At 40.9% G+C, this 27,946-nt stretch overlaps 1 protein-coding gene and 1 long non-coding RNA gene across 2 annotated transcripts in view; one reads left to right on the top strand and one right to left on the bottom strand.

Annotated features, from left to right (window-relative positions):
- Positions 1 to 19,379, top strand: part of LOC135464057 (contactin-4-like) — a 37,016-nt gene extending 17,637 nt beyond the window's left edge. The window contains exons 5-14 of the mRNA XM_064741534.1: positions 874 to 1,053; positions 3,918 to 4,049; positions 4,901 to 5,003; positions 5,704 to 5,885; positions 7,615 to 7,743; positions 9,342 to 9,479; positions 12,605 to 12,940; positions 14,909 to 15,043; positions 17,927 to 18,008; positions 18,815 to 19,379. Of these exons, the coding sequence (XP_064597604.1) occupies positions 874 to 1,053; positions 3,918 to 4,049; positions 4,901 to 5,003; positions 5,704 to 5,885; positions 7,615 to 7,743; positions 9,342 to 9,479; positions 12,605 to 12,940; positions 14,909 to 15,043; positions 17,927 to 18,008; positions 18,815 to 18,851 (1,454 nt within the window). The 3' untranslated portion in view covers positions 18,852 to 19,379. The remainder of the gene's footprint in view (positions 1 to 873; positions 1,054 to 3,917; positions 4,050 to 4,900; positions 5,004 to 5,703; positions 5,886 to 7,614; positions 7,744 to 9,341; positions 9,480 to 12,604; positions 12,941 to 14,908; positions 15,044 to 17,926; positions 18,009 to 18,814) is intronic.
- Positions 19,380 to 24,946: 5,567 nt separating this feature from the next.
- On the bottom strand, positions 24,947 to 27,407 carry LOC135463779 (uncharacterized). The gene is made up of 3 exons (XR_010443591.1): positions 27,352 to 27,407; positions 26,022 to 26,058; positions 24,947 to 25,076 (listed from the first exon to the last, which is right to left on the bottom strand). It is a non-coding gene; the product is annotated as an uncharacterized LOC135463779 (long non-coding RNA).
- Between the last annotated feature and the right edge of the window lie 539 nt (positions 27,408 to 27,946).

The following is a 27,946-nucleotide window of genomic DNA, read 5'->3' as shown; positions in this document are numbered from 1 at the left end:
TATGCCTAAACCCAATTCCTGACATGGCTATTGCCAGTTTCTGACATGTCTGTTGCCTACTCCTGACGTATATTGTAAATTCTTGGCAATGTCTAACGCCAATTCCTGTCATGTCTAAGGCCAATTCCTGACATGTCTACTGCCAATTCCTGACACGTCTATGTCTATTTCTGACATGTCTTTTGCCAATTTTTGTCATCTAATGCCAATTCCTCACATGTCTATGTCCATTCCTGACATGTCCATTGCCAATTTCGCAGATGTCTATTGCCAATTCCTGACATGTCTAATGCTAATTCCCGAAATGTCTAATGCCAACTCCTGTCATGTCTAATGCCAATTCCTGTCATGCCTATTGCCAATTCCTGACACGTCTATTTAAAAATTCTTGTCACGTCTATGGCCAATTCCCGACATGTCTAATGTCAATTCCTGACGTGTGTTACCAATTCCTGTCATGTCCAATGCCAAGCCCTGATGTGTTGCCAATTCCTGACACGTCTGTTGCCAATTCCTGACACGTTTGTTGCCAATTCCTATAATGTCTAATACCAATTCCTGACATGTTTATTGACAATTTTTGACATGTCGAATGCCCTTTCCTGTCATATCTGTTGCCGATTCCTGACATGTCTAATGCCAATTCCTGACACGTTTATTACCAACTCATGTCATGTCTAATGCCTATTCCTGACATGTCTATAAAATTATTCGTGTATTTTTATGCACATGTACATGTAACACCGTGACCTCACGAAATGTGAGATCGAGGGAAGTCTGACAGAAGACGCCGTCACTAAAGTTGCATAGTGAGATTGTTACTTTGACCACTTCAATAAGTTCTGACTTAAAACAATAGGCTTCTTTCATCAGACTTGTTCAGATTCCCGACGGAAATGCCGGAGGAGGTGATGGGGTACGCCGGTGAGAATCATTCCCTTCCCTGCCGTAGTCGACCTGACAGCAAGCCACGTCCTGCCCTCAAGGACTTTAACTGGTACCTTGGTAAGAGTGAAATTCCGCATAGCCGGCGAATTACCGTGGACCAGTTAGGTGAGTTCTGGTTGTAGAACTACACAATAAGGGTATGACAAGATTTGTGAAATCAACTAATGTCGAGGTAGTTAATCTATGCGTCGAAACAGATATTCGTATACCAGCCGTCAACCAAGCTGGACGTTCCAGGTGAATAATCGCAAGACCAATTCTTGGGAAGAAGTTTAACATGAACTACCAAATAACTAAGAAAGTATATAAAGTATGAAGATAAGGCGGAATCATTCAAAGAAAAACAGTGAACAGTTGGAAATTTGGAAAGATGCAAGGTATTGTCTTGGCGAATGAGTGAAATCAGTACTCAAATCGTGTACTATGATATCATATAACTTGTCGACAATAAAATATGTATCTCAGATGCGCTTTGATTGCAACTGTTCATATATGTGGCTGTGATGCGGCGAGGCCACGCCACAGCGAGGTAATGGACAGCGAGATAGCATTTCCTTATTACATCGCTTGGCTACCTCGAGGTAGCGAGGCCTCACCGGAGCGAAGTAATGGAACAGCGAGATAGCGTATCCTTGGTCCATCGCTTGACTACCTCGAGGCAGCAAAGCCTCACTGTGGCGAGATAATGGGGCAGCGAGATAGCATTTCCTTGTTTCATCGGTTCCTACCTCGAGGTAGCGAGGCCTCATTGTAGCTGGGTAATGGCACGGCGAGATAGCATATCCTTTTCACATCGATTCGTTACCACGGGGCAGCGAGGCCTCACCGGAGCGAGGTAAAGGGACAGCGAGTAGCATATCCTTGTTACATCACTTTGCTACCTCAAGGCAGCGAGGCCTCACCATAGCGAGGTAATGGGATAGCGAAAGCAACTCCCTGAGTATAATTTACCCACAACAACAGCTCGACATCGATCTATAGAAGCTGAAAGCAAGCAGAAAGCGTATTTTATTTGTTATCACTTTTTTCTTCTCTGGAAACTGCCTTTTGTCGTTTTGTAAGAAAAGTATCCATCAAAACTGCTAACTTCTTACACAATACATCACCAAATCCTGTGGGCTGCACAGGAAAAAAGATCGTATAGATTCTACATGGCAGTCATTCCCCCCCCCCACTCCACACCCAGCTATCCCCCCTCCACACCCATCCCCACCACCCTCCACACCCACCCATCCCCCCACATGATTTTCAAACACCGATGAGGCTTTTAAAAACCAGTTGACATTAAAAATGATGGCTTAAAACCTAAATAAGTGTGGAGAAAGCAGTGCTTAGTGACTAAACGCCAGTGGTGACCAATGCCGTGTAATTCCTAAACAGTAGTGCTTACCTCTCACATCACACCGTTTAGACCTAAACGGACGCTTAGTTTTGGTAGTGTACTTAAGCGGTTAACTCCAAAACGCCTGTTTGACAAGCATTAAATAAATAAATGCGAAACACGCGTCACACATGTTCTTATACACGAACAAGTCATCTGAATAGCTTGCCGGGGCTTCCGTGGCTCAGTCGGTTAGCGCGCTAGCGCAGCGTAATGACCCAGAAGCCTCTCACCAATGCGGTCGCTGTGAGTTCAAGACCAGCTCATGCTGCCTTCATCTCTGGCCGTACGTGGGAAGGCCTGACAGCAACCTGCGGATGGTCGTGGGTTTCCCCGGGGCTCTGCCCGGTTTCCACCCACCATACTGCTGGCCGCCGTCGTATAAGTGAAATATTCTTGAGTACGGCGTAAAACACCAATCAAAAAAAAAAGAATAGCTTGCACAATGAGTTCTATCAGAAGAATTTCTGTCCATAACGCTACCAAAACTGAGATGAAATGGAATATAATTACAATTATCGGGTTATTTTACACTGAATGCTCAACTGCTTTTTAGCAAGAGAAACAAAAGCAATTTAACATAGACTGATAAACAGATTGCTTTTCAAAACTTCGCCTGTATCTTACCACGCTGAAATTACACACAATGTTTGAGTTCAGAGAAATGGCAAAATCAACAGCAAAATGGTGCTAAGTGGACAAAACAGCACGACATTCAAACTTTATCGCTCATTTGTCACGGTGAAACCAAGTGAAAACTTTCAGTTAGATTAATACAAGTAACTGTCCCACAGTGACGGATATAGAGACGGGGTATAGACATTTACTCACATTTTATGCAGTTCAAACTGAATTTTCCATATTTCCCCTCTAATAACTAACTTATATTCTTTTAGAAAATGCCAACCTTGGGAACATGCAGTTTTTGTTTTTGTTTCCAACCAAAAAAGCCTGTTTCTGAAAGAAACAAGCTATACAGATGACTTGTTTCTGCTGGAACGAAGAGCTCATAGACTTGCACGGATTTCGTTAATTTTCTCTCGTATCAGAATACCTATTATCGACAGAGCATAGAATCCATAGATTCGAATGGTTTGCCGTGAAGAGGGTATGGAGCAAATTTATTCTGAAGCAGACAATAAAAATCGTGTGTACAGACTGCTTGGAAGCAGTATACAAGTTTTCCATGGTATTTGCCTTACCACTACTGGTCACTCTTTGTACACTTTGGATGTGGACACCACACACAGATGCATTTCTCAGTAAAGAAATTAAGTCTCAAAATGCGTTTTTGTTTTCTGACGCCAGTTTTGGTGTCATCAAGTCATATTATTGGTTATAAGCGTTTAAACACCTGCCGTACCGAATGTTCAAAAATTTACAAAGTGTAAATTCATTTACATGAATTTATGTTCATCTATTCAATAGTTTGAAATAATCTACACGTTGTGTTAAAAAAAGGCAATAATGAAATCGATGCAAAAATTTCTCTGCGTAAATGCATACAAATTCCAATATATAAAGTAACCAGTTGCGAAAATGCAATTAAATGTAAGCAATCACCTGACTTGACATCTCCTGTTGACAGGTAATCTTCACTTTTTACCGCTCACTGTGAATGACTCGGCGAAGGACAACGCCACGTACAACTGCTCCGTGTTTAACGCTGAGAGTCGAGCCCGAGTGTACGGCAGCCCTACTAAGCTGACAGTGAAATCAGGTATCCCCTTACTTCATCTATAAATCAATCAATCAATCAGTCAACAAGATTGTCGCTTTCAACGCAATGGCCACTTTAAAACGAAGTATATATCAGATAAAAGAACATTAAAAACAGTCCAGGAAAATAGTTGGATTTATTTTTTTTATAATCTTGCTAAGAGTGTAAAATTGTGTTGAAAGATCTCTTGTGACCCAAAAGATGTCAGTTACGTTTATACATTTATAAGTTTTACCTGATATAATCCGTTCCAAGGTCAAATCGGCGAATGTATTCACAGATCTATATGTATATGCATTTTGAATGATGAGAGGTAGCAGTGTAATGTGTGTTATGTAGTAAAAATCCTTACGTGACGTCAGAATAGAATATTCAAATGCACTTTACTAGGTGAAACAAATTCTACAAAAAGAACACATAAATCCAGCTAGTTTCCTGGGCAGTTGTTAATGGTCGTTCATCTATACATACTTCATTTTAGTGTTTCCTATGACTTTCAAGTATTCAAGGGCTGGTTGTTTACACCTGCAAATTTCTTGACATCAACGTAGTTTTTTTCACACGACAGGATTTAATAAATTTTCTGATTTGATTAGTGACATTGACGGATTACATCCAGAGAAGAATAATAACTGTTAAGGTCTTTGTTATACGCTACCAAAATCATGAATAACATATCGCTTTTTTGTGGATATGGCTTATCAAGGTTTCAAAACACCTTTACTATCCGTGTGACAAATAAACTGACACGCTCTAACCAATAGAAAACCGTAAAATGTTGATTGCTCAATATGTAGCTATATCTTGGTGATATTCATGACAGAAAAATGAAATGCCATTTGTGTTTCCAGGCGAAAAGCCGCAGCCGCGTTCGCCACGTCTTGTGTATTACACTGAAAACACTACGCTTAATGCCGGGGACTGGCTAGAGCTTCAGTGCATTGTGGATGGCCTGTAAGTACAATACATTCCACAGTTAAGACACGGTATTACTTTTCTTTTCTGACCGGTTTCTGCAGTCAGTGTGAATACCGGAGTTTGGGCAGGAGACAGCCAACTAGTAGTATGACGCCCTCAGTTCCGTGTTTATTGTTGCCTCATAGAAACCATTCTAAAATACAAATGTATCTACTGCCCCCGTATCAACTGAGCCACGGAGGCCCCGGCACAGATTTAGACTCAATGAATCTGAAAACATTTATTAAATATCTGTTACTAGCCCATCAATCATTATCCCCAAATTTTCGAGGGAAATCACCACGCTGATGGCGCCCATATATACACGAGTCTTGTTTACGTACCTTAGGATCACGTAGAAAGGCGCGTGGTCTCGAATGCACAGAAATCTCATGCAGAGGTAAAGGGACATAACTTCCTGTCAATTCAATGTATGCTGGCACTGATTTTGACGACTTTTTTCAAGTTAACTGCAATGCTCGGCGTAAAAATATTTGGGGGTAAATTAGTGAAAAGACATAGCACAGTAAACTTTTAACTGTAGAATGGTAATAAAGCCTCTGTGATGCATGCTTAACTGGGCTTAAGTGGGCATTATAGTATTAAGCGTCAACAAATCACTAAAATCCATCAAACAAATCTATTCGTGATAACAATCCGGCCAGTACCCGTGAAAAAATCTTTACTACGTTCATAGCCCTCAACCGGAAGTGACGTGGATTCCCCCTGGTGGCAGCCTCAGTAACAGACATAAGGTGGACAGGTCGCTGTACTCATTGTCAGTGCGGAAGGTCAAAAAAACTGACGAGGGAATATACGCCTGTAAGGCGAAGAATTCCGGGGGTGAGGTCAAGCAGACGATTCAGGTGACCGTCACTGGTAAGTGTAGTGTGCCTCTCCTATGTCCATATAAGGGTTTTGTGTTCTGAAGGCTTAGCGTAATTTCTGATAATATTCACCATAACATGGGCGTCTGAAAAAAGTGTCATAAAAAGTAATTTAGAGTAGAACAATGGTGGAGAAAAATGACAATCTGACCGTATGTGAAGTTACTAAAGGAAAGACGTGTCATTTGTGCCTCGAGAAAGGGGCGAGACAGGTGAACGGAAAATTAATGTCAACAAATAATGCCTAATATTTTTTACAAGCCACATGACACAGTGGGACTGTTTTTACCTTTGACGACAAAAGAGTTCCAACTCGAAACTCCCCCTATTGATAGTCCTGACTCACGAAAACGCTCTGTCCTGATGCTCCATCCAAACTAGCTCTGAAATCGGTTTGCCATGTTCCCAGCTTACCTCCAAATCGACCGCTCTGGATCGTTACTCAGACAAACCTGGAGAATGACCATTTTGCCTGCGCAGTCCTCAGTGTACGCGACAAAAAAGGTTCCGCCACGTGATATGCTGTAGCAGAACAACCAAAACTTCACTCAGGCACAGCCGAACTTCACAAACCGCCATTTTCAAATCACTTGATTCGACTGCTCTTCAGAGAACTAAGATCATCTTTTTTTACAACAGTTGCTTATATTTCGTTCTCTTAATTATAATAGCAAAAATCAGTAAGCCCCCTAAAGAATCTTTTTCCGGACGATTGCGAGTGCGACCGTCTCGTAGGTTTGTATACAATTGTGAATTTACAGTCTATACTTTTCCTGGTTATGAAGTCAGAACCACCGTAGGATTGACTGAAGGAAATATGTTTTTGTTTGACATACAACTTTTGTTTGAAATACTACTCGAAAAGACCGAATTCCAGGTTATTGAATGGAAGAGTATGGGTCTGAACAAGCTGGGAATAATGAAACAGAGCTCAGATCGACACCCAAACAAACTATTTACTTATTTATTTGATTGGTGTTTCACTCTGTACTCAAGACAATTTCACTTATACGACGACGGCAAACAGCATTATGGTTGGGGAAACCGACGACCATCTGTAGGTTGCTGAGAAACCATGAGATGGACTTGAACTCACAGCCGTCGCAGTACTGAGAGGCCCCTTGCCATTGTGTTGCACTAGCACGCCAACAACTAGGCCACGGAGGCCCCAGAAAATACTTATATTTATATATTTCAACTGCACGTCGCTGGTCGGGTTCACGTTGGCGCAGAACACCAGGCAGAGAACTACCACAAGCACCACCCTTAGCTCAGTACCAGACAATTCTACTGACGTAAGGCTGCAATCCAGTAAATAAGAACTGGATTCAAATACACGATCTCAGCCTCGTGGTCAGAAAGCTCGACCATACAGGACTACCGAATTGTGGACATTTCTATAAGAAACTCATTGTATGGTTGAATCTTGTAGGAACAAGTAAGGCTGTAACCATAACAATGAATGTTTCCCACAACACTCTACTCTACTCTCAGTATGGACATCATGATTCTAATCAACACGTGAAACAACTTTTTTTTTTGCTCAATGCTGATTAAATAGTGTCGCGATGAGGCTTATCGTAAACAAGCCTTTGTATGCCTCACATGCTCCAAAGGTCAAGCTTGTCTTGTGATGGCAGTGATGTAAAGTGAGCGTAGATAGAGCGGCGCATGCACTGTGTATGTAGTATGATATAACGGATGTAGCATTATCTCTGTAGAGGAGCTGATTTCACATATCGATCCAATGATGATGGTACTGCCGGAGGGGAGCACTCAGGAGTTCCAGTGTGTTGTGAACGAGGCTGATGCCGACATTGCATGGTTCATTAATGACAAACCCGTCGGAGGTGAGGATCGTAAATTTATTGCTATGTAATATAATAAAAGATTTGCAGGATAGAGAGTAAAATCAGAGAATTTATTTATTTATTTATTTGACTGGTGTTTTACACAGTACTCTAGAATACTTTAGATATACGACTACGGCCAGCATTATAGTGGGAGGAAACCGAAAATCTGAGAAGAGACGACAGTATGATGATTGGTATGATACTGGTGAAATTTCGTGTCTTGTCAGTTTTCATCAGAATTTTACTCTTACTATTCATGTAAATGCCTAAACGGTATCAAATTTAAAATGCTTTGAGCAACCTGCGGATGGTCGTGGGTTTCCCCCGGGCTCTGCCCGGTTTCCACTCACTATAATCCTGACCGCCGTCGCATAAGTAAAATATTCTTGAGTAAGGCGCAAAACACCAATCGAATAAATAAATAAAATGCATTGAAGTCAATTGATGTCAGTTGCAATTAATAAGACGTCACTGGTCTAGATTGTACATGTAAGAGATTTGTACAATCGCTTAAATTTATCTGTGTAGGCCAATTTAATTTTGTGTAAAGCCAGCTGATGAGGTGGTGCTGAATGGGTTGGACAATACAAGGGCCAATACTCCGATGCGATTCGATGGGAGGTTAACCAGACATCGTGTCGAGTTCATGCCATATGCTGGTGTTCACTATTTGATATCATGTTTGAGCAAGAATTTGACCATTTCCCAAGAGAATACGTGATGACGTTATCACGTGTGAGATCCTCACATGTTCGAGGTTGATGTTAAACTCGACACGGAATCTGATAATCGTCGTTGTTATGACGTGAATGCATGCACCAGTATTAAGTAAAACTGAAGTAGCACGAGCTTGTGATTCGCCTACTTAAGTTGGCATTGATGGAGTGCTGAGTGAAGCAGCATCCAGATACCCAATGTTAATTTAATGCTGCAGCATACATATAGCAGTAGGTTTGTACAAAAAGTGAGTTGGTCTTCCTTTGGTGGAAACGTTTTTCAGTTGTGCTTATTTGAATAAAAACATTATTTTTGACAGGAAAAATAACCCATATTCAGAATATGCATGGTGAGTTACGTGAGTTAGCATCATTTATTATTTATATATAGGTGAAATGTCAGAATGTCCTTCAGTGATAAAAGTGATATCTCACTAGCTATAGTTAGATATCACTTTTGTTATTACACACCCAGACGCCCTGAGGTCACAAAGAAACATTGTGTTTTATTATGTTCCAATTCGTGCTTACCTTAATGACGCCATAACACAAGTTCAGTCGATTTTAGCTTTTCTTACGTCACGCAATAAGACACGATGTCAAACAAGACGCCATGTGCGACGTCACGTTATATACACAAGTCTGTGAAGGCCTACATATTGTCAAAATATAAATAATAAATAGAATGTTGCACAGTGGATGTTGAACATCAAAAATATTTTTCTTGTGAAAGGTGGAAGTGATAACCCAATCGACGCTTCGTGTCTCGTGGGTTATTATTTTCACCTCTCAGACGAAAAATATTTAGGATTTTCAACCATCACTGTGCAATATCTTCTATATATTACATTGCTTTCTACCTGTACTTTCTTTTTACAGAGGACAAAAGAATCAACGAGTCCAGGGACACACTAGTTGTGAATAACGTCCAGAAACCAAGAGACACCTTCAGTATACAGTGTCACGTGACAAAAGACAATAGGACGCATGTCAGCGACGCCACCTTAACGGTGATTGGTGAGTGAGAGTCAAGTAACAAACGTCATCTGTATAACCCAGTAAATATCTACTAAGACACAGCCAGCACAGTTTTACATAGTCTTCCTCTTGCTGGCCTCCTCTCTGGACGTATGTGGGAAGGTCTTGCAGCAACCTGCGGACGGCCATTGATATTCATGGGCCTTTGTCCGGTTTCCTTGTTTCTTGATTTAGTTATCTGGAATGTTTGGAGAAGTTGTTCTGTAAGCCTACGAAAAAGTTCTCTTGAACAAGTTGGCTGAACATCTACGGGTAACTGTCTTGTACTAATTGTCCTGATAGGTTGAAAGATGTTAGGAGAAGTTTTTTTAAAGTTGAAAGACGATGCTTGGAGAAGTTGTCTTGTAAAAGTTGAAAGAAGATATTTGGAGAAGTTGTCTTGTAAAAGTTGAAAGAAGATGTTTGGAGAGATCGTCTCTTAAAAGCTGAAAGACGATGTTTAGAGAAGTTGTCTTGTAAAATTTGAAAAACGATGTTTGGAGAGATCGCCTTTTAAAAGCTGAAAGACGATGCTTGGGGAAGTTGTCTTGTAAAAATTGAAAACGATGCTTGGTGAAGTTGTCTCGTAAAAAGTTGAAAGAAGATGTTTGAAGAAGTTGTCTTGTAGAATTTGAAAAACGATGTTTGGAGAAGTTGTCTTGTAAAAGCTGAAAGAAGATATTTGGAGAAGTTGCCGTGTAAAAAGTTGAAAGACAATGTTTGGAGAAGTTGTCTTGTGGAATTTGAAAAACGATGTTTGGAGAAGTTGTCTTGTAAAAAGTTGAAAGAAGATGTTTGGAGAAGTTGTCTTGTAAAAGTTGAAAGAAAATATTTGGAGAAGTTGTCTTGTAAAAAGTTGAAAGACGATGTTTGAAGAAGCTGTCTGGTAGAATTTGAAAAACAATGTTTGGAGAAGTCTTGTAAAAGTTTGAAAGAAGATGTTTGGAGAGATCGTCTTTTAAAAGCTGAAAGACGATGTTTGGAGAAGTTGTCTTGTAAAAGTTGAAAGAAGATATTTGGAGAAGTTGTCTTGTAAAAAGTTGAAAGACGATGTTTGAAGAAGTTGTCTTGTAGAATTTGAAAAACGATGTTTGGAGAAGTTGTCTAGTAAAAGTTGAAAGAAGGTGTTTGGAGAAGTTGTCTTGTAAAAAGTTGAAAGAAGATGTTTGGAGAAGTTGTCTTGTAAAATTTGAAAAACGATGTTTGGAGAGATCGCCTTTTAAAAGCTGAAAGACGATGCTTGGGGAAGTTGTCTTGTAAAAATTGAAAACGATGCTTGGAGAAGTTGTCTTGTAAAAAGTTGAAAGAAGATGTTTGAAGAAGTTGTCTTGTAGAATTTGAAAAACGATGTTTGGTGAAGTTGTCTTGTAAAAGCTGAAAGAAGATATTTGGAGAAGTTGCCCTGTAAAAAGTTGAAAGACGATGTTTGGAGAAGTTGTCTTCTGGAATTTGAAAAACGATGTTTGGAGAAGTTGTCTTGTAAAAAGTTGAAAGAAGATGTTTGGAGAAGTTGTCTTGTAAAAGTTGAAAGAAAATATTTGGAGAAGTTGTCTTGTAAAAATTTGAAAGGCGATGTTTGAAGAAGCTGTCTGGTAGAATTTGAAAAATGATGTTTGGAGAAGTCTTGTAAAAAGTTGAAAGAAGATGTTTGGAGAGATCGTCTTTTAAAAGCTGAAAGACGGTGTTTGGAGAAGTTGTCTTGTAAAAGTTGAAAGAAGAATTTGGAGAAGTTGTCTTGTAAAAAGTTGAAAGACGATGTTTGAAGAAGTTGTCTTGTAGAATTTGAAAAACGATGTTTGAAGAAGTTGTCTTGTAAAAGTTGAAAGAAGATGTTTACAGAGATCGTCCTTTAAAAGCTGAAAGACGATGTTTGGAGAAGTTGTCTTGTAAAATTTGAAAAACGATGTTTGGAGAGATCGTCTCTTAAAAGCTGAAAGACGAGGTTTAGAGAAGTTGTCTTGTAAAATTTGAAAAACGATGTTTGGAGAGATCGCCTTTTAAAAGCTGAAAGACGATGCTTGGGAAAGTTGTCTTGTAAAAATTGAAAACGATGCTTGGAGAAGTTGTCTTGTAAAAGTTGAAAGAAGATGTTTGGAGAAGTTTTCTTGTAAAAAGTTGAAAGACGATGTTTGAAGAAGTTGTCTTGTAAAATTTGAAAAACGATGTTTGGAGAGATCGTCTTTTGAAAGCTGGAAGACGATGCTTGGATAAGTTGTCTTGTAAAAGGTAAAAGAAGATGTTTGGAGAAGTTGTCTTTAACAAGCTGAAAGAAGATGCTTGAAGAGATTGTGTTTTAAAAGCTGAAAGAAGATGCTTGCAGAAATTGCCTTGTAAAGTTGAAAGAAGAGGACTAGACAGGACGTAGATGGCCGCACAGCTTGTCACATATCGGTTGGTTGTATTCACGAGGCTTAACTTTTCACCTAAAATCGGTTCTATTTTAGTGTTTTGGTCTCTCTCTATATTAGTCTTGTTTTTGTCTCTCTCATCTGTCATCAAAATGTTCTCCAAATCATCTGTTGTAACGTAATTGAAGTCAAAGGCAGCCATCTTGTGTAAATCTACCGAGAGATCGACGGTACTGACGTCATGTTTTCAGACGTGACCGTCTTTTTTACATATCTTGTAGGATCAATACGTGACTTGCGAATAATAAGTAATCAAACATCCATCTGCCAAGTAAAGTAACAATTTTTTTACACCCATCAAGTGGCTTCGGTTAAGCAGACATCTGGTTTGAGCAATTGTTCGAAACACTGGTAGCCTAATGGTTAGATCGTCAGCCTTGAAATCGGGGACCCAGAATCAAACCTGGGTCGGTACTTGTTTGTGCCTCGTTAAGCGCTCAGCTCAGAGCGGTTAGAGGAAGGAAACAGGACTGGTTGTCCCGTGTCAGCATAATGTCACTGGGTGGGGTGTCTTGTCTTGCGTCTTCGGCATGATACTTCGGTGGCAACAGCACTTTGGCGGCATGGACTCGCCCTGCCATATGAAGACACGTATATACACAGACGCACCTAACTCCTCGTCGTCATATGGCTGACAAATTGTTAGGTACGACGTTAAACCCCAAGCATTCATTTATTTATTCGAAACACTGTTCTCCTTACTACTATTGTCTGCAGAGCCCATTCAAATCAACGCATCAGACAGTCACGTGGACATAGTCCCTGGGGGGAAAGGTCATCTCAACGTCAGTGCCACTGTTGACCCAGATTACAAAGATGACCTGAAATACATTTGGCACCACGCAAACTTCGAGCTAAAGACATCCAACCTTGACGTCGGGATCCAGGTTTATCCACAGGACGGATTTAGTCACCTGACTATCGACACGAGCTACCTCAAAGCCAGTGAGTTTTCGAACATCATGGGAGAGTACGTCTGCGAAGTGACTGTAGGCGTTCCCCAGACAACCAGGCGACTCAAATTCACTGTGACGTCAAAGAAAGCTGGATATAGTAAGTTGTCGTTATGGGTCATATTGGTAGATTTCATTATTAAAAACTGCCCTATTGTAGAACCCGGCACAGGACATTTCGCAAACTCAGTACCATATGTCTAGATAGCGAAGCGAAGCAGCGAGATAACTATGACATCACTGCCTCCGTTACTTCGGCATGCACAACAAAAGTCGAGGCAGCGAGGCAGTGAGCTAACTATGACATCACTGCCTCCGTTACTTCGGCACGCACAACAAAAGTCGAGGCAGCGAGGCAGTGAGCTAACTATGACATCACTGCCTCCGTTACTTCGGCATGCACAACAAAAGTCGAGGCAGCGAGGCAGCGAGCTAACTATGACATCACTGCCTCCGTTACTTCGCCATGCACAACAAAAGTCGAGGCAGCGAGGCAGTGAGCTAACTATGACATCACTGCCTCCGTTACTTCGCCATGCACAACAAAAGTCGAGGCAGTGAGCTAACTATGACATCACTGCCTCCGTTACTTCGGCATGCACAACAAAAGTCGAGGCAGCGAGGCAGTGAGCTAACTATGATATCACTGCCTTCGTTACTTCGCCATGCACAACAAACGTCGAGGCAGCGAGCTAACTATGACATCACTGCCTCCGTTACTTCGGCATGCACAACAAAAGTCGAGGCAGCGAACTAACTATGACATCACTGCCTCCGTTACTTCGGCATGCACAACAAAAGTCGAGGCAGCGAGGTAACTATGACATCACTGCCTCCGTTACTTCGGCATGCACAACAAAAGTCGAGGCAGCGAGGCAGTGAGCTAACTATGACATCACTGCCTTCGTTACTTCGCCATGCACAACAAAAGTCGAGGCAGCGAGCTAACTATGACATCACTGCCTCCGTTACTTCGCCATGCACAACAAAAGTCGAGGCAGCGTCATTCCCTGTTTCATAGCGTATTACTGATACTATTACAGTCCTGTCATGTTCCATAAGCTTAGTTTGAACACCTCTGTACTTCCCGTGCTGACCTCAATACACTAATGCTGTCTGTCAAATAATATATCTGTTCGCACTCTTAATCGCATGAGCTCTTAATTCAAGGTGAGAGTACCATTGTGCACATTGTTACCAGAAAGTCCACAGAAGAATAAAACTAGTAGAAAGTGGATCAGTAGCAACTCCAACCGCCATGCATACATACTCCTCACAGCGCATACAGATGAGATAAACAAATTTCTGGTCTAGCTAAACATGACGCCACCACTAATAAGAATATTTTGTGCAGAAATCTTTTTAGTGATAAATGTTGATTATGAGTCAACGCGCGGTTATTACAGGTGAGACTGATACCTCATGTGTGTGAAAAGGTCAAACTTGTCTAGTAGTGGTAGTGATACCCTCGTGATTCCCCTCACTGTGAAGAGTGTGCATTGAAACATGGCCGTTGTAGTTGGAATGTATCCAATGTCCAGCAGTTTTATGCTTCTGTGGAATTTTAGTGATTGCACCTGGGCAAACCTACATGGAATTGATAGCTGAAACCAATATAAGCATGGACAGACACGTTATTTGGCGGACGGCAGTAGTGTACTAAGGACAGCAAGGAAAGTACAGAGGTGTTTAAGGTAATCTTATGGAACAAGACAAGGCTGTGATAGTATACGTAACCACTGACCTACAGAGCTAGGTAGTGATGTTCACCATGATAGAGCACATGCGCGGAATACCAAGACGGATTCGCGCGAGAGAACCGTGGTCGTCAAGTTAAAGGCTTCATCCGATAGTTTTTAAAAGCCATGCATTCCACTTATGCTTACTTCATTTTTATGTTTTCTGTCCCTATAAATTAGGCAACTTTCTGACATAACATCATTATTCACCATCAGAATCCAACGGAAAAATATTCCACATAAATATGTGTGATAAGGTAGTCATTTACGAATAGAGTGAGATTGAAAATGATTTGCTACAAACATACATCACGTGATCTGTCATACAGCTCTGCACAGGGAGCCCGCCTCTGCCAGAATGCCTTACTGGTGGTTAGGACTTGTGGGTGCCATACTTTTAGTCATCGTCCTCACTCTGGTGATTATATACATGGAGATCAGGAACGAGGGAGGCGTGTATCTAGGTAAGTGAAACGTAATCAAGAATAAATCAAAGAGAATAATTTGTTTATTTATTTGTTTGATTGGTGATTTACGGCGTACTCAAGAATATTTCACGTACATGACGGTGGCCAGTCTTTCTGTTGGGATCAACGAAAATGAAACCATGTCAGTAGGGACACGCGCGAATATGTGTTGACATTTTCTGGTTACGAACAAAGAGCCACGTTTTAGCCACGCTTTACACTAGAGAACATTCTGAGTTGCCGCTCAGGCTCCGGGATCACGAAGCAATATTAGACTTAAGTCAAAATTTCAAATCACTGTAAAATTGTTTTTGTTTACGTGCCAAGGGCAAAATATTGCTTGAGAGGATAAATTTTGGATAAGTTATTGTACAACAAAATTGAACTAAAATGACGCAAAGGAATATACCAACTTAATGCATGAAATTTTGACTTAATTCTAAGATCATTTTGTGATCCCGGGTCCAGATCGTTCCCTTTGGTCTAAAACAGAGCGTAACATGCCCCTAAACCATCGCGCTTCCTATTCACGCGTGCAACTTATTTCACAGAAAAAGAGGACGACTCTGATTGGTTTACTGATCAGTTTTGGACTTTATTTGTTTACCATTTGACCAGACTGTTTTGAAAAATAACGCATATTATGTGGTGTTTCTGGAAAGAGGTTTTTTTAATGTGACCAGTAATAAGGTAAAAGTCATTTTAATAGTAAGCCTATGTATACTCTCCTAATGCAGAGGACTGTAGCCTTCTATCTACTGCCTCTCCTGAAAGGGGTCACAAATCGGGTACAGATGTCATAATCATAATCTAGAATGAATGAATGAGTGAATGAACGCTTGGGATTTAACGTCGTATTTAACAATTTTTGAGTTCTATGACGACGAAGAGTCATTAGGTGTGTGTACATATACAGCGTCTCCTCGTGGCCGGGCGAGTTCCTGCCGCCAAATTGCTACCGCCACTGGAGTACATGTATCTTGCCAAAGACACCATAAATGACACCCCATCCAGTCACATTATACACTGATACCAGGTCAAACAGTCCTGTTTCCTTGCTCTAATCTCTCAGTGTTGAGCGCCAAGCGAGGCAGCATCAGGTACCAAGAATATTTCACTTACACGACGACGGCCAACATTATGGTGAGAGGAAACTGGTTAGAGCCACGGGTAAACTCACGACCATCTGCAAACCTTCCCACGGACGGCCGGAGATGAAGCCAGCATGAGCTGAACTATAGGACTAACAGCTACCGCATTGGCGAGAGGCTCCTGGGGGCTGTTTCTCAAAGGGTTCGTAATGTTAAGGCGCCCTAATCACAATGACGTCGCATACTGACGGCATATGCCGCCTTGGTATTTGCTACCGCCATAACGTAACGCCGGCCTAATCACCATGACGTCGCATACTGACGTCATATGCCGCCTTGGTATTTACAACTGCCATAACGTAACGCCGGCCTAATCACCATGACGTCGCATACTGACGTCATATGCCGCCTTGGTATTTACAACCGCCATAACGTTACGCCGGCCTCATCACCATGACGTCAGATACTGACGGCATATGCCGCCTTGGTATTTACAACCGCCATAACGTTACGCCGGCCTAATCACTATGACGCGAGATACTGACGGCATATGCCGCCTTGGTATTTACGACCGGCATAACGTTACCACCCCTTTGAAAAACAACCTCCAGGGTCATTGCACCGCGCTGATGTGCTAACGCCCTCTTCTTCCAATAGACATGCAGACGGCAGTTTTTACATTTTTCAGGTTCGATGATATGACGTGGCTCACTAGTGCTCGACTCCAACTTTAAGCAGGCTAGGTTGGAGTTCAACCCGTGCCTTGGACTGAGACTTTGTAAATTGGCCAAATCTCTTTATTAGTGAGGCCTTGGTGACAATAAGCGGCTGGGAATGCTCGAGTGACCGTTTGTGCCGTCAAATGTTCGTTAAGGACCACTTGTCGTTGACGAATGTGATGCGCAAGTCTTTTCATCAGATTTTCAAACAACCGTCAAAACAGAAAAAAAATAAAGGAAATAAATATAACGAAATTAGTTTTCGTATTTTGGTTTAATTTTTGTTGGATAGAATGGTAAGTTTGTATGCATGGATAATTTATCGATGAGAAGGAAGCGAACAGAACGTTCTGTTGCGTTTGGTTTCTTCTCCACCTATTGATGCATTCAGTTGGTTTTTTAACACATTTCCATGCGTATTACATTAAAACCACAGCGATCGAGTCCCAGGATGTCTAAAACTGGGTTAAGAGCTCTGTCAATACCATCGGCATTTGTTTTTAGTTGCCGGCATATCACAGACAACCGGATTCGAATGCGTTAACTCATGAGATCAGAACGCCTCCTCTACAGCTAGCCTATAGCCTCAATTTCACATGTCGTCCATAATCTGGCACTATGCTCAAATGGATTGCTGATACGTATGTAAAGACGGTGATCGGTGATTCGAAAGGGGCGATTTAGTATTTATGTCGTCAGAATTTAGCGGTGTTTCTATACATAACACCAAACACCAATCTGAGACCTATGTTATTCACACTAAAGAAAAATTACACTATACACTATCAGGCGACTTTGATCATTTCGAAGTTCAACGATATGTGCCGCTGTAATGCATTACACAGATTTAATCACAAAACAGGCTAATCTGTTTCTGTGTTGTAAATGATTTCCGGCGTGGTCTCGCAGCAGCCTGCGGATGGTCGTGGGTTTCCCTCGGGCTTTGTCCGGTTTCCTCCCACAATAATGCTAACCGCCGTCGTATAAGTGAAATATTCTTGAGTACGGCGTAAAATACTAATCAAATAAATAAACAAATTTAATCGTTATATCTCTGTTGTGCTTTTCAGTGGACAAATGGGAGCGCCAGGCCGGACACGATCCTGTGAAAGAGTTAGCCGAAGAAAACAAGATGCAGGAACTAAACCGCTCGTGAGTCTGCTGTGTCTTGTGCGCATGCTCTTACACGTGCTTTTGAATGTAGAAAGCAAAGTGCGCGCGCTAGACATTTACAACATATTAATGAGATCTAACTTCTGTTTTGTGATGTCGCTTTGGTGTCTGATTGACTTTTCTTTCGATCCTTAAAACTTCTAGCGTTTTCTTTGGTACGGTAATGTACATTATGTGCTTTGAAACAGCCCACTGAATGACGAATAGTGGATTCGAAATATCCAAATCACATGTAAGCGCCGTCAGCCGGTATTTCTTTATTTGATTGGTGTTTCACCCCGTACTCAGGAATATTTCACTTACACGACGGCGGCCAGCATTATGGTAGGTGGAAAGCGGGCATAGGCTGTAAGTCAAACTCCCAAAGACCCCTTTTACTAATAAAATTATGAATCCCTTAAAATATGTACTCAGTTCTTTGATACTAAAATACTGTTATATCCTGAGAAAAATAAGTAGGAACATGATAGATATGTGTCCTGGTGGTAACGAACAGGTAAGCTGCAACTTAGGAGGTCAAGGATGCCATTCAAGGGACCATTTAGAATGAGCTTATAATTTATTTACTTGTTTTCTGTTTTATGCCATTTTAGTCCTTTACTTTGTTTATTTGTTTAAATTGTGTTATACGCCGTATTTATGAAAATCTCACTGATACGACGGTGGCCAACATTATGGTGGGAGGAAACCAGGAAGAGCCCGGGAGAAATCCACGACCTAGTCGCATACTAATTCAAGGTCTATAGAAAATCACTCTTATGGTTAACTTTGCTCTTGAATTGCAGGGATGAAAACGATGACATCAACGACTACCAAGAGTAATAAATCTGCCCAAAAGGTCCACGTTACCACGACATATATCGTTTATGTGTCGCAAAAATGATACATATAAAATCTGTTGAGTCCACCAACGTCTAAGGGACTAGGTTTCACACAGAAACAGATGTCGTCAGTTTGCAGTCGAAACACGCACTTGTCCACATTTGATCTCCTCTCACTTCGCAAGTCGCTGTTTGCGTCAGAGATACATTCCATTGTTCCTTTGTCTTCTCCACTATGTGTGACCAAGGGGAGGTGCATTGCGCTGGTGTGCTAACCACCTCGGAGGCCCCTTAACGAAATGGATAGTTGTCATATCAAAACGTTTCTTCTGACCTTATGTCATGATTTTTTTCTACTAATTCACATGTTTTAATGTTTATTGTACTTTTTTCGTTGCAAGCCGTGAATCCACATAAAACTCCGGGGAGTTTTTGTTGTTTCTTTTTTATATAAGTCTCTTAAAAATGATTCTACTTGATTTATTTTTCTTAAAATTTAACGAATAAAAAGAAATTAGGAAAATGAAAATTGAGTCACATTTATTTGTTTTATTCGTGCTGTATGTACAATTCTGAACGATCATTTATTTACTAACAGTGAGCCGGGCGTGACTTGTTATCACGCCGTTTTTGTTGAAGTCAAACTGTGTCCATTTGCACGCAGCCGTGTAAGACTTTGCAAGTCGCTGTTTGCGTCAGAGATACATTCCATTGTTCCTTTGTCTACTCCACTATGTGTGACCAAGGGGAGGTGCATTGCGCTGGTGTGCTAACCACCTCGGAGGCCCCTTAACGAAATGGATAGTTGTCATATCAAAACGTTTCTTCTGACCTTATGTCATGATTTTTTTCTACTAATTCACATGTTTTAATGTTTATTGTACTTTTTTCGTTGCAAGCCGTGAATCCACATAAAACTCCGGGGAGTTTTTGTTGTTCCTTGCTTATGCTTTCTGCAAATATCCACGTATTGATTAACCCTTTAACTGTTTCTTTTTTATATAAGTCTCTTAAAAATGATTCTACTTGATTTATTTTTCTTAAAATTTGACGAATAAAAAGAAATTAGGAAAATGAAAATTGAGTCACATTTATTTGTTTTATTCGTGCTGTATGTACAATTCTGAACGATCATTTATGACTTGTTATCCCGCCGTTGTTGTTGAAGTCAAACTGTGTCCATTTGCACGCAGCCGACGTTAAGAGCACGTCGCCATGGTAGTTACGTGCTCGTTACTTCAAGAGGGCTTCGTGTGAGTTGGCGCAGGTCAGAGATCATTTCCAAACGTGCTTGTTCAAGAACAAAATTGAGCATTGAAATTCATCATTAAAATTTCTTAGACGGATTTTACCTTATTACAGATATGTGTCCGCCTACTTATGCAATGTACGCGTACTGGTCACATTTCTTGTCTTTGACAGTATTTGCGCCCAAATTGTGCAATCCATGATAATGTCCCACAATAGTAGTGCTTTATTACTCTAAAAGCTCTGGTTATCTCTGACTGCTGGACGTCTCCCGCTCGAATCCATCTCAAATTGTTTTCACTTCTGCTCGAAGTTTAGCAGACTTTTAATTCTTTAGCTTCTTTCTCCCAAAAACCTAACTGTCGCCATAGCTGGAAAATTTCTTGAATTATTTGCTTGATTGTTTCTCAACGCAATACTTAGGGTTTTTTCACTTACACGGCGGTAATAGTTTTTAATTGGTGTAGTAACCGAAGTGCCCGGGGTAAGTCCACGGTCAAGTTACTGACGTGCGTTCCCACATATATAACGTTGATATGCCAAACCTATCATGGTGGAAATGAACATTTTCCCTGCCCGAGTGCCGGGCTGGAGCCTTGGATTTTTCTGAGAAATCACAACACGTACAGGTTGTATGGTGATCAACGAAAACGCTGTAATAAAAGGTATCAGCATGGCCGTTGCAGGGTGGCAGATGACAAATGGTCATGCGTAATGCGTTAAATACGGCCTCTTTTCAGTTTACTTAAGTTATGTTTTTATTCTACTCATGAAAAAAAAAAATACAGAATAGAGTGTTCAACCATTTAGGGTTTTATTCTAACTGTTCATGGAAACATTTAAATTGTGTAATTTACACGCCCCAAAGCACGACGACTAAAGCAGAATTAGTGTGAAAATGCCGTGATATTAATTGCAACTTATAAGACGTCACTGATCTAGAATTACTCAAAATGCTGCCTTGTTATCATATTTAACATATACACAATTTTAGCAAGAAAGATACAGTGCAGTACAACTGCAATCCATTTGATGACACAGACTTCGCGGACCTCCGGCTACACAATGCCAAACTAAATTCTTGTAAATGATCCCGAAGTCAAATCAATGTCATATTAGCCGTCGCTCCTTTGGGCGAATGGGTAATGATCTTATAGCGCGGTCTGTTAGGGTTCAACTGGATAAAATTCTCAAGACGATTGCCTCGATTCACATTAGTATCATAACTTTCTTTTACCTCACATTCGGCGAAATTACATCGGCAAAATAAAGGTTAGTACTTTTTATGTAATAACAAGGTGACGCCTCATCCTTTATTAAGATTAGAATTTAAAGCAATCAAATACCTGTATTTACTTATTTATTTGATTCACCATATTATAATTTGTTTACTTGCGAACGTTCTCAGATTTATGGATGAAGGAAACCAGTCAGAATCACCACACGCCGTCTTTGTACACGTATTTGTAGGCCAATACGCAATACATTAGTTGACCGTTTGTTTTATTGCCCGAATGCAGTCAACGCGGCCTGGTCCACTTCGGATCAATGGGGATGAAAAGAATAGGACCTCAGCTCTCTAATCAAGCTAGGCGTAAAAGTTGACTAGCATCGAGCTTTCAGGTGTGGATCCCATAAAGAGAATAGGTACACATGTGTTAAAATGCAAGTTTGTTTTCCATGGGTGCCATTGCACATGTTGTTGACTTTTCAATCAGCGTTGTTAGGTATGGCGTAGTTAGATATTTAAAATATATGTGCTTTATTCATTTATTTCTTTGATAGGTGTTTTACGCTGTACAACATTTCACTTGTACGACGGCGGTCAGCATTTTGGTGGATGGAAACCGTGCTGAGCCTGGGAAAAACCCACGATCATCCGCAGATATTCCGCCAACACGTTGTTCCTGGGTCCATTATTTACAGGTAGAAAGAACAGAAAGAGCCAGGTTAATGCCACCGCATCATTGATCTGACAAACCTCCTGATGTATGGAAACTTCTGAGCCAACAGGTGATAAACTCCCTGAATTATTTTGAAAATTTTTCAAGATGATGCATGAAAGTCCTTTAAAAGACTTTTTTTTAATGTTTTGGATGCCTTTGAATGTAGACCTGTCTTTCTTTCATGCTAATACCAAACCAATTATCCAGATAGTGTCTATAAATCTTTTTGTGAAAGTTTGCACTGAAAATAATTTGTCCTTGAAAACGTTGGAAAACACCCTCTGCCATGGATAGAAACCTTGGGGATTTGAACACGTGGCGTGAAAATGGTTTAAGACCACATTCTCCGGTTCCCACCAGTGTGGTCGCTGTGAATTCAAGTCCAGCTCATGCTTTTTTTCTCTCCGGCCGTACGTGGGAAAGTGTGCCAGCAACCTGCGAATAGTCGTGGGTTTCTCCCAGGTTGTTCCCTGTTTCCTCCCACAATAATGCTGGCCGCCGTCATATAAGAGAAATATTCTTGAGTACGGCGTAAAACACCAATCAAATAAGTAAATAAATGAATCACATTCTCCAGTGGTCAGTCGTGAAATTAAGTAACCTGCTGCTGTAACCTTAATCGTTGGTAACTGTCTAATCAGCTCTGGACAAATTCCGGACTTCAGGCGCTAAGCTCGTCACGCGTTCCCAGTGTGTTCATCGATGACGTCATCTTCGAATATTTCCCAACACTGACAGAAAGTATGCATGAAATACAGGGGTGTTAAGAAATATCCCACGAAAACGAAAATTGTTTGTCTTATGGTTTGGTACATATTTCTTCATTTTCCTTACAACCACATACTCTTCGTTTTGGAGCACCTTATCATATACGCCATCCTTTACAACCCATTCATGCAAACAAAAATGACAACGTTCCTAATATGAGATCAGTGTGTTACTTTATTTGTCAGCTTTGTCATTATGGAAAGCAAAGATTGCAGGTAAAATTTTACTGGTCAGAAATAATCATAGCTTTCCATCTTCGAGTTCGGCTGTTACGACATGACGACCTCAGACAACTGGTACATCATCGCCGATCACACATTGTTGTGATAATCTCTATGTATATGATTTTTAAATAAAGCTGACAGATTTGCTACCTGAACAGTATGACAAAAAGTCAGACCGCTCCTAACACGCAAAGGCCATAAAGGTAACGTAAAGGTAATCCATTTACCACATTGATGTGAATATGTGATGAGTCCAGAACCGGTTATACGCATTCAGCATGTACCTATCACTACTGAAAACCAATCCTTAATTAGTCGACAGTTAAGTAAGCTGAAATCATGAATGTGATAGCATCAGAACAAGTTTTATTTATTTGAATAAACAAAGGTCTCAGACTTTGTATTTTTAATTGATTTGATGCAGATTCATCCACGGTTACGTATTTTATTAATTATTTGTCAAATGATGTGTATCATTAAGAGAAGCTATGTATTTAAAGTTTCGGTTTACTGGCTAGGCCATCCCCAATGCTGGGACTGGTTGTAGCGAGTGATGTTCGGCCATCCATTTCCGAAGGAACCGTTCGGGAAGTATCCGTTTTGCCAGCCTGTATTCGCCAAACGGGAACGCCTGTTCCTGCACACTGCCGACACAGCGTTCCAGTTATAACAGCCAGCACAATATGCAATCCTAAAGCCACGTCGTGTCGTACGCCAGTCTGTGTGAAATTTCAACTCGAAAAACCCAGTGCCCAAAACTGAAATGATGTTAAACGAATTTAGCGTAAGAAAATTGAACTAAGTACGATTTAAGTAAAATAGTGTGGCTAAGTTTGTCAAAAGTTTCGTACGTATCTAGGTAATGTCTTTGCTGTATCGCCCATCGCTTATGGGGAAATCTTGATTTGCTGGCTTGTATTGGATTGTATTTTACACGTTTATTTAATAGTGATTGACTTTTAACGCCATACAGAAACTTCTTTGTCAGCTTCTATATATGTACAAACAATGCTAGAGACAAACGTTTCTTCATGACCTGTGCATGATGTACAAACAATCGTGACGCACATACAACCATGACGTACAGACAATCATGACGTACAGATAACCATGACATGCAGATAATCATGACGTACAGACAACCATGACATACAGACAATCATGACGTACAGACAACCATGACATACTGACAATTATGGCGTACAGAGAACCATGACGTACAGACAACCATGACGTACAGACAATCATGACGTCCAGACAACCATGACATACTGACAATTATGGCGTACAGAGAACCATGACGTACAGACAACCATGACATACAGACAACCATGACATACTGACAATTATGACGTACAGACAATCATGAAGTACAGATAACCATGACGTACAGACAATCATGAAGTACAGACAACCATGACATACAGAGAATCATGACATACAGACAACCATGACATATTCACAATTATGACGTACAGACATTCATGACGTACAGACAACCATGACGCACAGACAACCATGACACACATACAACCATGGCGTACAGATAATCATGACGTACAGACATTCATGACGTATAGACAATCATGACATACAGACAACCATGCACACCATACCCGTGTATGGCAAGTGGTTTTTAAATGCCTGAATGAGCGAAGCTTTTCGTTTACTTTCACCAAGCCTTTACGGGCAGTCAGCTATCAGAATCTAAAACTTCCTTGCCAACTGACGACCAGGATAGCACTGCCATCGCGCAAATGGTAACGAGCTGGCCGCCACACTCACACTTCATCTCGCCCGATTGAATCCCACAAATCCGCTGCGTCCCGTTGAAGTCCACCCAGTCTGAGCATCCGCCGAATACAGACGATTCCACAGCGAAGTCACAGAGGTAAAATCGCATCTCATAGCGTCCGTACAGCGTCGGGTTGATGACGTAATCGCAGTCTAGGTTGTTATCATAATTCTGAGGGTGGTTAGGACTTGTTATCACACCGCTGTTGTTGTAATAGGACTGGTCGCAGTATCTCCCCCAGCGAGCTGGTTACAGAAGAAAATTGAAAACATTAATGAACTCACATCTAGTCTGCCTAATTTTCCTATCTAATATTGATGTTATGTACTGAGTTGTTCAGATGAGTGGGACGGAGCTCTTGACTTATGATATATGTATTTGATTTAAATTTTCTGGCCTAAGCTCTTAGGTGAGTGAGTGATTGAGGTTGAACGTCGTACTTAATTTTTCAGTCATATGACGACGAAGGAATCCTTAGAGTGCGTGTAATGTGCCTCCTTGTTGCTGGACGGATTTCCACCGCTCTTTTATTTAGTGCTGCTTCACTGAGACGCCTTACCGAAGGCAAGTAAGCCGCACCGCCCGAGCCATTATGCTGATAATTGTCAACCAGTCGTTGCACTATCCCCTTCATGCTGAACGCCAAGCGAGGAAGTTACAACTTCCTCTTTTAAAGTCTTAGGTGTGACTCGACCCAGGGTTGATCCTGGGTCTTCCGCTCCCAACAAGAGAAAAGACATCACTAGACCCAATGTATATATGCATCCATATAGTATGCCGTTTATTTTTGTGATGTCGTATAACCCTGATATCACCGGTTAAAAGGAAGCAAAAAATCTAAAGCGCCGCCATGTTATCACTTTTACCCAGTCAGGCGTGAGTTATTTTTATAACCAGCGAACGCGTCTAAAAGAGGTTTTCCGGTATGATGACACACCAGAAAAAAGAATCTATTTAATTTTCTAGATTTTCATTTGCATAAACTTCAGTGCAACAAATAGCGGTTCAAAATGTTAAGGTAGTCTGTATCCATAGTTATAGTATATATAGGCCTACATGAATCTTTTATCTGGAAACAAAGCAAATGCAACATCCCCGGAAAGAAGGTTTTGCCTTGAAAATTCAAATCCAAGGTGAACCAAAAAAAGTCAAGAAGTGAAAGATTCTAAAAAAAGTGTAAATAACCCTACCAGGTCTGTCAACTTCCGCTTCATTCACGTCCAGAGGCTGGCGTTGTATTCGGGACAAGGAAAAAGCAGAACATCACATGAAATAGGAAATAATTCATTAGTTGCTGTCTAACATGCAGTAATTTATTTATGTGCTTTATTGATCGATGTTTAGTAAGGATGGGTTCATTTTACACTTGAAGCGTGCGAGCAGAATGAGGCCTTATCGGGTTTAAGGCTGTAATCCCAATTGAGAACATTTTATATGTATTTATTTACTTAGGCCTATTTACGCCTTCCCACGCGCGACCGAAGAGGAAGCCAGCATCAGCTGAACTTGATCTCACAACGACCGCGCTGGTGATAGGTTTCTGGGTCATTGTGACGCACAAGCACACTAACCAGGTGCTAACTAAAACGCTCAGCTACATACAGGCCTCCAAATGGAAGCAGGTGATAAAATACAAACAGTAAAGTATAATTGCAAAGCTCATTTCTGTAAGTCAAATTACGCATTTCGCATATACAATAGTGAACTGTCTGAAGGGAGGAGGAAATCAGGCTGACGGGGTTACCAGACTTCTTTCGGTGCAACAGAATCCTGACTACGTGATGATGCAAGCGTGACAGGCGGCAGATCCAGAACATCAATGAAGACTGATAACGGACTTCATTGTAGGAAAGAATCTGGAGTTGCTTGGGCTTCACAAAAGAGTGAAATCGGACAAGATAATTATGCAGACACATCATCATGAAAAGTGCAGTCAGCATGGAATCCAATAGGTGAACGGCCGTCCTGGTGGAAGCACTACACGCACGAGGACGTTCATGAACGTTTGAGAACGTACCCGTCAAACAAAAAACACACGTCAAGAAGAAATCAGTGCATCTTTACATGCGCTGTAGTTAAGAGTTACATTAAGAGCTATTGTTTTATATTATTTTTTTGTTTTACTTAATTTATTGTTGTTTAGCCCGATGGCGGTTATTTTCATGCATACATGGGTGGTTGAAACTTAAGTGCCCGGAATAAACGATCAACCTTTGTCAGGTTACTGACGAACTTTCCCACGTGTTACGTACAGATGTGCAGATGATATTGGTTGAACTCATGAGTCGTTAAAGAGCGTCAAGAGTGCGTAAACGGCCTTGCTCACTGAAGACGTGTGACGTACAGATATGCGTATCATATATATTGGCGGAATGAATAAGGGGTCATTGGCGAGCGTAAAGACTGAGTAATTGGTCACACGAACGTCTTAGACCACTTGTCACATAGTCCCCTCGAACAGAGCGCATGTAAAATATACCAATTTCACAACCAAAGCAAACAACCAATAAGGAATCTTACCACAGCGGTCGCCTGCAGAACTGTCAGAGCTAACACAACAGCGATGAGAGTCTTCATGATGGAGTGATGAGGGGATAGGGTGTTAAGCTGGTGTTTTATAGGCTACTAGATGATGTTACTGTACACACAGCCGAAGTAACCTGATCAAACACCTTAATGATGAGAAACCATTTAGTTGTCACAAGATGCCACAAAGAAGTCCCCTCACCTGCGGATTAATCTCAGAGTTTGTTTGTGCAGCATATAGAGCTAACAATCGCACATTAAAAAGTCAATGATATCTTCCGCAGTCTATTATCAAAGACGCGTAAAGCTGCCTTTTAAACTGTCTGGTGATACGATGTTTATTTACAGTAAGATTTATTGAGTCTAACAATTCGTTAATGTACCATCCAAAATTATTCTGTTAATTTAACAGAACGTCCCTTGTCTGAGTGATGCTAGAATGTTTTCTATTATTGGAGTAGATTGTTCTGTTGAATAGAATACACACAATCTATTAGTTCAGCAAAATAATTCTATTAGACTAATAGGATGTTGTGTTGAATTTGAGAGAATATTGTGCCATAATAACAGAACACAATCTAGCATCACT

This window comes from Liolophura sinensis, chromosome 3 (assembly GCF_032854445.1).
Source record: "Liolophura sinensis isolate JHLJ2023 chromosome 3, CUHK_Ljap_v2, whole genome shotgun sequence".
Taxonomy (NCBI): Eukaryota; Metazoa; Mollusca; class Polyplacophora; order Chitonida; family Chitonidae; genus Liolophura; species Liolophura sinensis.
The sequence above is the reverse complement of the archived record's forward strand: the minus strand, read 5'-3'. Positions and strand labels throughout refer to the sequence as shown.